General features: G+C 33.1%; 1 protein-coding gene across 4 annotated transcripts in view; it reads right to left on the bottom strand.

The window, feature by feature from the left end:
- The window catches only part of toy (paired box 6 protein twin of eyeless), a 119,118-nt gene that overhangs the window by 3,800 nt on the left and 103,928 nt on the right, over positions 1-11,390 (bottom strand). For 2 of the 4 annotated variants that reach the window (XM_088260539.1, XM_088260538.1), the window contains exons 7-8: positions 8,463-8,671; positions 2,647-2,825 (exon numbers count right to left, since the gene is read on the bottom strand). In XM_088260539.1, the coding sequence (XP_088116665.1) occupies positions 2,647-2,825; positions 8,463-8,671 (388 nt within the window). Of the gene's footprint in view, positions 1-1,768; positions 2,826-8,462; positions 8,672-11,390 lie in introns of those variants that run through there. The other 2 variants (XM_088260537.1, XM_088260535.1) reach the window with 1 other exon arrangement.

Below are 11,390 nucleotides of genomic sequence, written 5' to 3'. Positions count from 1 at the left end.
TTGTATACCCACAAGCATTGTGAAATTAAACATTAGAAATGTCTGTTTTTCTTTTCTTTCTTATCCATTTAACCAGACTGAGCCACAACAACACGGGACTGCGTACAGTTATTTGTTAATAAAGTGATCGATCTATCCTATAATAACGTTTCGACTATATTCCTACTATATAAATTAATAATTAATTTAAAAAAATATATTTAAAAAAAAAAAATATCTAATAGATATATATTATTCACTGACACTTCGTGATGGAAACCAGTCTGATGATGTCGGTAACGACGAAACCCGGTCTCTGGTCAAATAAAAAAGTGGAAAAGCTAAAAATATTGGTTTTAATCTAATAATAAATTAAAAAATTATCAAATAGACTGATTTTTCTGATGTATAAAAACATAATACATTTGCTTAAGAAAATAATTTATGACAATTAAATGTCCTGGAATTTTAGAAAAATACCATCACTGGTTTGCGACAACTTCTATTATAATGTTGCCAATTTCAGACCTCGACATTGATTTGATATTGACACTGATTTTATTTGTTTATTTCCTATTCACAGATTGTCTTATTTCATGTTATGATTCATTATTTTTACTCTTTCAAATTACCGAGAAAAAATGGCTATTATTTTCACCCTATCGAGAAAAACAGCGGTTTGTTTTTTGCAGCCTCCTCAATAAAATTATGACAAAGGCAATTGTATATTTTTCACACGTTCTTTTCGCTGTTAAATGCCATACTTTATAATTTATTTACCTTTCTTCCTCGAGCCGACAAAAATAATTGAATTTTTACTGGAAGCTCGTTTTTCACCAAATAAAATGACCGTCACGGTGACAGTTATTTGTTTAAATGTATTAAATCCCATTTTCCCGCGGTTTCCGCGTGGCCGCGCTCGCTCCGTTCCACGCACATTCTCCGGCGGCCATTGCGTTTTACATTTTAATGCCGGGGAACCTACCCCGAAAGGATTGAAATTTCTCGTCTCTACGCGGTCCACATAAAATATTTTACATGGCAAATGGGAAATGTCACTTCCAGTCCCATTTTTGCCCGCCACGCCACTTCCGCTCGGCGCCAGAATTGAAAAACGCGGAAAAAAATAGCTTCCTGCTGTTGCGCGTTGACCGGGAACAATCTCATTTTCCTGGCTGCGTGGATTCTGAATAAAAATGTTGCCATTATGTGTAAAAGTATACCTACATATTTAATTATTCTTCGTATCTACCGACTCGCCCGGGTAAGGTACACTTTTTTCATGTACGTTTTATTATTTTTCGATGAATATTCGCGGGGTATTTTTTGCGGCTTTATTTTTTTTCAGAATAGCACGAGGAGTAAGGAATACATTATTTCCATAATTTTTACGGAATATTTATAAGGCGAGATGTGGAAAATTTACATACGTACACATTTATATTATAATGAACAAGTTGCCCCGGTTTAAATAATACAAACAATGGAATACATATTTTTATAGAATAATTTTAGATACTATCGCAAATCGGAATCTGACATCTAACACAATTGAAATGAATTACTTTTATAATTTGAAGTTTCTCACGTGTAATTAAGCAGTTATAATTACAAAATGTGCACGAAAAACTTGTATAAGGAAATAATAAAATTTTTACTAATTACGTTTTTTTATGTTTAGGTACATTTTTTTCTTTTAACTTAGATGTATTCATTGCTGTTTTATTTAATTTACTATAGTCAGGTGTATCATAACCTACATTAAGTACATAGATATATTTGCAGGGCTTTTTTTCTCTCCATGTAACGCTGTGGAACAGCGTTCTGGCACCTTATTTCACGGACATATATATTAATATTTTTTTAATATAAATATATATAACCTCTATAGACCTCTATGGACCTAGTGAACAAACTATGAATGCGGGAAAACAATGAATGCGGGATAAAGAAATCAATATACAAGGATATACGATCGAGTAAAGATACCGTCCTCCCAATTGCATAACCATTGGCAGGTTGAAATTTTAAGAATACAAGTTTTAGATGTAAATAAATGTATTGATTAAAAACAAATGCAAAGTTGAACAGAACCCAAAGATCTTAAGACCTCTTCTGCTGTATCCATCACACAAGCTTTTGATAGTCTGTATCCCACAGTTGAAATATTGTCGTCGAATATAACAAAATTGAGAAAATGTAAAAAAAAAACAGACAAATTATATCAAATATATAGCGTAATTCAAACGGTGAATGCGGTAAAATGTTGGATAGAAACGATCGATGCGATCTAATTTTGTATGAAATGAATTCAGGGTAGAAGAAATAAACGACACATCCGGGAAAACGATTATTCAAGTAACGATAGATAGGGGTTTCACTGTATATGACTTATGTATGTAATATGTTTTGAAATAAATAAATAAATAGTGTTAAACACTTTGTGTAATTGTAAGTGTGTAAATAGTGTTACAGTAGTGAAGGGCAGTATTATTTGCGTGCTGTGGTAGTGATTATCCTGATGAAGAGACGGGTACGTCTCGAAACCGGTAGACATAAAAATCTCGATGAGTTGATAAATACTAAAACTACTAACATTTTTGTAAATAAGTAAATAAAAATAAAATATGTATTTGTGTGAGAAAATTATGATATATTTTGTCTTACCGGTGCTTCCTGCAGACGGCGGCCCGCCGTACGAGGGGTGGCCGCCCAGCTGGGGCTGCTGGTGGGCGGCGGCCGGGCACGGCGGGCGCGGGTAGCCGCCCAGCCCGTGGATGGCCTCGGGGAACATGTACGGATAGCCGGAGTCGCGCTGCTGCAGGCAGCTGGATCCCGACATCGAGCTGCAACGAGAAGAGACGTTAGTGGGATGTTCAGACGTGGGGGTGTAACAAGAATGATTGTAAGTGGCTGTTGTATCAAGAAGAGACGTTAGTGAGATGTAACAAGAAAGATCGTGAGTGGCATGTTGTATCAGGAAGGGACGTTAGTGGGATGTTCAGACGTGGAGGTGTAACAAGAAAGTTCGTGAGTATCATGTTGTGTGAAGTAGGAACGTTAGTGAGATGTTCACACATGGCGTAGTATTAAGAAGGGACGCTAGTGAGATGTTCAGACGTGGAATTGTATGAAGAAGAGAAGTTAGTGAGATGTTCAGACAGGGAGTATCAAGAATTGACGTTAGTGAGATGTTCAGACATGGAGTTCTATTAAGAGGAGACGTTAGTGGGATATTCAGACATGGAGTCGTATGAAGAAGAGAATCATATTACCCACCGAAATACCCACCATTATATGTACTCCTAGACCTAATAATAGCAATTATTGTTAGTACATATATAACGACATTTTGTAAATATTTTCAGTCAGTGTTTGATAATGTCCCAAGAAGACGAAACGCGTCACGTATAAATATATACATAAATAAATGTGGAATTGAATACAAAAAACCGTGTTTTATTTTGGATTTATTACCCAACAATTGAAGAAGGGAAGTTAGTGAGATGTTCAGACAGGAAGACGTATCAAGAATTGACGTTAGTGGGATGTTCAGATATGGAGTTTCATTAAGAAGAGACGTTGGTGAGATGTTCAGACATGGAGTTGAATCATTTGAACATTTGAATCCGTTGAACATGATTTGAACAGGAGTATTCACAAGTGTTTCACTTGTGGGATATTTGAATATGGATATGTAACGAAATGTGTTATTAGTGTGGTCAGACACTGGATTATTTACCCTACTGATGATATATTAATAATATAGGTGGCTATAAAGATGGAAGTTGTTGTTGTTACTAGTGTAAAAAGTGATTAATTAAGCTAGCCAAATGCCAGGTCGTAAGCCCTGGGATGCTCAGACTTCCATCTTCTTTCATATCAAGTTGAGCCTGCTATAATATTTATAAATAAATTATCCATAGTGAGAATAATCCAATGTCTGATAGAATTGATAAAAATCAATTTTGTATATTAAAAGCATGTTCACATTGTGGTATGGTAACATAACATTCTCCTTATCATTCATCGTTCACTTTGTGTAATACCACTTAAAAAACTACTTCATGACTACCGGTTCTGAAAAACCATTCCGTCATCAAGTAAAATGTTGTCTACATTTGACCTAATGATAAGAAGAGTGTTTAATTAATTGATTATTAACTTTATAAAATTAAACAACTTTGTTTTAACCACTTTTTTATTATTGTCGAAACCGGTATGTTAAACTGTACTAATAATAAAAAAGTAGTTAAAACAAAGTTGTTTAATTTTATAAAGTTCATAAAATATACCACTAAGTATCTGCGGAAAACATTCATGAAATTAATTATTAGTGAATTTTTCGTAAGCTATAGATTTGAACCCGTTTGATTCGTATGGCGTAATTTTACATCCTACATTTCTCCGCATTCTCGCAGATTATTTCTCTTGTTTATGTACAAGGAAACAATCCTCCGATAATAAATAACAACGACTGAAAAAACAATCCGGTAAACTTCCATCAATGAACGCAATTTAACAAAGTTTCCCGTGCCCTCGGCTGGAGATAAAAGCGATGACTGCCATAAAAACGAATAAGAATAATGTCCTCTCGGTTCTACCTTCTTTTCCCTTGTCTGGCGCTCCTTTTCTTCCTCGCAGGTAACTAGAACAACTTCCTTCCAGTTTCCGCGCCATTAGTCAATTATTTAATTAATCTTGCCCCCAGAAGAGAGGGACTCTCCCGATATTCCCGCCATTTGTTCCCAGAAAGTCTACAACAGCGGTTCTTAACCGGTGCTTGTTGCAAGCGCTACGCGAAATTATGTAAACCAAAATTTTAAATTGGCTCATTTACTGTGCGATTTGAGTTGCTAGTAATTATACTTAGCCATTAGGCTAGATGGCAGTTGTGTGTGCTCATCTCACAACAGCGGTCAAGATATCTTTCATTCTACATATCGCTCACTCCTTTCAACAACGTCATATATCGAAAATAGTCAATTTTCAGTTATGCATACTTTCGGAATGCCCACAAAAGGTACGATATCCCACCAAAAACGACATATTTTTAACTTTATATTTATCTGCTAGTAGGCAGAAAGGGTTGTTTTTGCATTTTGAAGAAAAGGTATTGTTTGATTATTTTTTTTAAATATACTAAATATTTTTGAAATGGAGAAAAACATTCAGGTTTTACCTAGAAAGATCTGTTGCGCAGTAAAAAGTTCAATGAGTGGCTTGATATTTATTTTTAACACATTTGATTATATTTTCAAACTTTGAAAACGATCTCCTGAGAAATCAAGTTTTTGATACATGACGTTGTTGAAAGGAGTGAGCGATATATCATCATACTAAGAACAATTGAAAATATCATGGGTGTTATGTATAGGAATTCATAAAGATGGTGCTCAATCAATGGTAGGATCATTGAAAGGATTTGATTTGTGAACCTTGGCTTAGCAATTTGAATAAAGAAATGAGAGTAACTATATCAAATATTAGACCTAATATCGCTGAAATTCGTAAAAGCCGACAAGCTCAGGTATCACATTAAATAATTTGCGCCGCAAAAAGTTTATTGGAGTATTTATGTTTTTAAGTATTTTGTAATTAATATTATTTATAATTAAATGTAACTTTGTTTTAAAATCACTATAAATATTTAATTATAACTTAATTATAATGTCTACCGGTTTCGAAGCTAACCGCTTCTTTATCAAGACTGATGAATACTTGATAAAGAAGCTGTTACCTTCGAAAACGGTAGACATTATAATTAAGTTATAATAATATATTTATAGTGATTATAAAACAAAGTTACATTTTTATTATAAAATGGAAAATCACAAAGTTAGTGCTTCAAATATAAATTATAATGTAATTAACTTGTCTGAAATCAAATAATCAGATTTATTTTTAATAAAGATTATCTTTGTATGTTTTTTGGATCTTTAGCTTTGGTGTACCGCGAATTTTCTTATGATTAAAAATCCTCCCTTGCTTAAAAAAGGTTAAGAACCACTGGTCTACAATATTCCCTCTTCCTTTTTCGAGAACAATAATTGAAGATTTGGAGCATGGGTTAACTTAGAGTCATCGCTTAAATGCAATGTTTTGTTGCTTTCTTTAAAATAAAAGGTTAATTGATTTGCGCGAAGCACAATATGGTTTTCCTTACAAATGATGGCAATATGCGATAGTGGTTTTCTTAATCCAGGTATTGTTTTACGGAGAGGTTGTAATCTCTTTGTAAACGGAAAGTTGACAGCAATGGACCGTTCTTATTTTTTTATAATTATCAAATCGCTCACTCCTTTCAAGAACGTCATAAATCAAAATACTTGATTTTTCAGGAGAACATTTTTGATGTTTAAAAAAATAATACAATGTATTAAAAATAAATATCAACCCACTTACTGAACTTTTTATTGTGCAACAGATCTTTTTAGTTAAAACCAGAAGGTTTTTTCTCCATTTGAAAAATTTATGGTAAGTATATTTAAAAAAATAATCTAACAACGCCTTTTCTTCAAAATGCAAAAACAACACTTTCTGCCCTGTAGTGGGTAAATATTAAGTTAAAAATATGCCTCTTTTGCCGGAATATATTACATTTTCTGGGCATTCTGAAAACATGCACAACTGAAAATTGACGATTTTTGATTCATGACGTTCTTGAAAGGAGTGAGCGAAATGTCTTAACATGTAATCACAATTTTCTATCATTTAAATTTAATTTCTATCTGAGCAAAGGTGAAAAAGTTGATCAAGATGAAAATAAGGAAGTCTAGGTATTTACAAGACTTACGACCAGTCATTGGTTGGTGTAAGAGGAGAGACAGCTTTCAATTCTCTCGTTTGGGCTTTTTCAATCCACTTACTACACGCGACGAGGACAACGTCATGGACATGAGTTTACTTACAACATTTTGAGTATGTCCAAATACATGTTCACAAATCTGGATTATATCTCCAATTTTAAGAATTATTCTTCATATTATTTTTTAACATCTCAACATAGATAAATAAAAACATGGAAGTTTGGGCACGGGTGAAATTCAAGTGATTCAAGCATATGTTTCGAATTGAACCATATATATAGAGGTTCCAAGAGTTTGAGTAGTGTGGCTGTCAATCATAGGTAGAATTGGTGAATGTTACACGTTTGTTAATTTCAATTTTCAATTTCAATTTATTTACTTTCAATTACATATACATTACAAACTAAAAAAAATAAAGCGTGTAAATTAAAATACATACAAATATCAAAAATATGCAAGAACTATTGCTAAAGGTGTAGAAGAATTCTTCGGAAAACTCTTTCAGACACATGGACCAGATCAATATCGAATGAGATATTGTTCAACATAGCGGTAGCTCTTCCTAAAGGCATAACTATCGGCAGGTTAGTCCTGTGTATAGGAATGTGAAACAATCTATGCCGACACTGTCACTGTAAATTGATCACTCAAACCAGCCTATGACGGTCGTAAGCCCCGTAAATGCCCGGACTTCCATATTCTTTGTTATCTACGTTGAGAAGTAGAAAAACAATGATTTTATGACAACACTTATTGGATGCTAACTAGTTTTCATAACTAGTCAGCGTTCGGGGGACATTTTAATTTTTTTTTAGATGGGAGCTGCAATTATTATTTACCTTGCTTATTATGTACAAGGTTTATATAGATCATTAAGCGAATTTTCGTTTCTTCTAACTAAATGTGTCGGGTTGTGGTCCCGTGGATAGTGTCGCGGACTCTTGAGTCAGAGTTTCTCGGTTCGAACCCATTCTAAGACAATTTGATACCTATTTCTAATAAGGAGCCGCTTAGGCTCACAGAAATAGTATTTTAGTAAATAATAAAAACAAAAATAAGTACTTATCTTTTTAAAATAAAAAAAATAAAAATGTTTTTATTTGAATCTGTCGGGAACAGGAGGGATAATCTCGGTAGTGTAAAGGCAAAGGGGTATATCTGTCTCAGAATAAATTTTACAGGAGAGCAAAAACAAAGTTGTGAAATTAAATAACTCATTTGTTTTATGTATTTTTATACGTACAAATCTTAATAAAACTAAAAAAGTATTGCAACTATAGCTATATCCTTTTGCCAGCTTATGGAATACACTATTTAAGACATTTTGTGGAACAAACATAGAAAATGAAAAATTAAACAGATATACCAAGACTTGGCACGATCAGATCAATCAGAACCTAAAATCTGGCGGTGTCAAAAGTCTGCATAATCGGAGGGCATGTATTACTAGATGTATGGATGTGAAGGAGGCGAGGAGTGTATGTCAGGACAGAAGAGTGTGACGTTCCATCCTCTCTGCCTACTCCTACGGGGAAACGGCGTGATGGTAGTAGTAGTAGACAGATATACCCCTTTGCCTTTACACTACTGATCTAGTGTGGGCCAATCAGGAACTTCTTGATATTGATTCCGACATTTTAAGGACATAAGTCATAAAGTTATCCTTACAAGTACCTGTATGTGTCGGCCATGGTGGCGATGGGCTGCGGTATGGAGGGGTACATGGAGTTGAAGCCCGCGTTAAGGTTGAGCCGAGGCCCCGCGGGCGCCGGGGGGCTGGACGCCGGCCCCGAGGGCGCCGCGGGGCCGCCGGGCTCGGTCCGCCTCTGCGTGCGCAGCTTCTCCTCGCGCCGCCACTTGGCGCGTCTGTTGCTGAACCAGACCTGTGGACCAAAGACAACGGTTAGGTTAGGTTATATTAGATTTAAGTTTAGTACAAGCAATTCTTGGTGGAACTGCATTTTGTAGAATAAAATAACAACTTTGTAATTTTTTTTCACAAAATAACAGCCATGTTATGTTTCATAGAATACAGGACTTCTCCATACTAATGAACAGTAGAAGAGGTCCTCAACCGACATTTCCAACTATACGTATATTTAATTGTTGGGTAATATGTATATCCAAAATAAAACAAGGTTTGTTGGATTGAATTCTACATTTATTTATGTACATGTTAATACGTGACACGTTTCGTCTTCTTAGGACATTATCAAACACTCATCTGTGTGGGTATACATTTTATTTTAGATTGTATTGCAATAATCTAATAAAATAATTGATATGATTGTGTGTGTTACTAGTATGTTTAACAGATGGCGCTGCTATATTGGTCTAAAAAACATGTTTAAAAAAAATTCTCACAGTTAAAAATACACGTCAAAGGTATATATATATATATATATATATATATATATATATATATATATATATATATATATATATATATATATATATATATATATATATATATATATATATATATATATATATATATATATATATATATATATATATATATATATATATATATATATATATATATATATATATATATATATATATATATATATATATATATATATATACATATATATATTATACCATATGTATAAAAACACGCACGTATTTAAATACAAAGTTATGAGAAAATTTATAAACAATCGGTGGATAGCTTGGGAATTCTAATAACTGGCAAATGATAGGAGAACTAAGATTTTGAACAAACTAACATTTACATTTATTGTTATATTAATGGTCTCGAAATATGAATTTAAGCGTAAAAAAATGTTTTCTACTTACCATAAGCTCAGCACATCGGTAATATTGTTTGTACAAAATAATATATTTTATGCAATACTCACCTTTGCAATTCGCCTGTATCGATTGAGATTAATGATATATGTCGAAGTTCTAAAAAATTGAGCAATGGGGTTGTCAATCATGGGTAGAATGGTGAATATTGCACGTGTATAAAGTGATGGTCAGCATGTTAAAGTTTTTACGTATTATTTTGAGTGTGTTCAAAATATGTCAAATTTATAAAATATGTTTAAAAAAAAGGACAAAAAAGTAGGGACACGACTTACTATCCAAAATTATAATATCTTTTGATTAGGCATTAATTTTGTGGAATGACATGTTGATTATCTTTAAAAATTTAAAAATCAAACACTTTTACAACTGTTTGATTTTTATTTTATTACACGCGACTAGTTTCGAAAACTATAAATGTTTTCCTCAACAGATAAAAAGTAAATCTTAACATTTTACTTTTTTGTTTTACTTTTTACCTGTAGATGAAAACATTTGTAGTTGTTTTGTTAGTAATCGTGTGTAATGAAATAAAACTCATTACATTTAATGAATACCATGATTAAAAAAAAAGAAATACTTGGATAATAATAATTATTTAAAGTGTTTATTTCTTTTAAATAATCCAAAATAATTGTTATTACAAGTATCAAAATAAATATATATTTTGATTCTAAATCGTCAATTTTACTATTATTTTACGAAATTTTAAAAAATATGTACGTTAAATATGAAATATTTGCTATAAACTTGACACCCGATGTCTATGACGTCAAGTCTCGCAAAAAGGGTGTCCCGTTTTCCGCACGTTCGTCCCCAAATCCCCGAATTTCGTCAGAGGAGTCGACGCAAATCTCGTAAAATATTCGGGCAGTTCGCGCGGCCGCCGCACGAGCGCGCGCGGCGCTGGCGTCGCGACGCCTCGTGACAAATGATGGTTTCCCGCGCCGCGACGCGCCAATCCCGAGAGCGAATCTGACAGCCGGAATAAAAAGAGATTTTTCCGATTTGAATGTGGAACGTGGAACGTGCGAGCGTTCGGAAATTAGTTGGAGCTCCGTGCGTGGATCGCGTGATTTTTAATAAGGCACATTCGCACTATCGGAACGCTACCAAGATACTGTTGAGTTAAGTTAATAGTTTATTTTATGAAAATTGTAAAATGTTTATATTCTAAATTTTTTTTCTCTTTTTTGTGTCTATACAGTATTAGGTTAAAATCGTTAAAAACAATAAAAAATGTATTAAAAAAGAACTCCACCGACAAGACACGCAAGGTGGCTTGGTGGGTCTTTGCAAAAAAATCGAAATATGTGTAAATTGTGATTTAAATAAATGTATATAATAAAAATAAAAAAGTGTTTTTTTACAAGATATATAATCTTTGGTCGGTAGGGACAGGGTGAAAAAATAATTAATTAAAGTCCAGGCGTAATTATTTTAATGTGAAACCTTTCTACTGTAAATTGTTATTTTATCTATTGTATGAATTGTATAAAAACTAGTAATAAAAAAAATGTATTCACATGTACGTATTTCGGCTCAACACAGGCCATGCCTAAAGAGCCGTAATATATATATAATTAAAAAAAAAAAAAATTATCACGTAAAAAGTATCTATGTAAAAAAAAAAGATTTTAAAAAATACGAGTCCCATTAAGATAAAAAATAATATTCTTAATACATACAATAATAATTTCTTTCGAACAAAAATAACCTAATTCCTCCGATAATCTAAACACTCAAACATAAGTTATTTATTTCTTTACTTGTTTTGTTCACCTCCTT

This window comes from Brachycentrus maculatus, unplaced genomic scaffold (assembly GCF_059751285.1).
Source record: "Brachycentrus maculatus isolate JH-2025_06_01 unplaced genomic scaffold, ASM5975128v1 h1tg000138l, whole genome shotgun sequence".
Taxonomy (NCBI): Eukaryota; Metazoa; Arthropoda; class Insecta; order Trichoptera; family Brachycentridae; genus Brachycentrus; species Brachycentrus maculatus.
The sequence above is the reverse complement of the archived record's forward strand: the minus strand, read 5'-3'. Positions and strand labels throughout refer to the sequence as shown.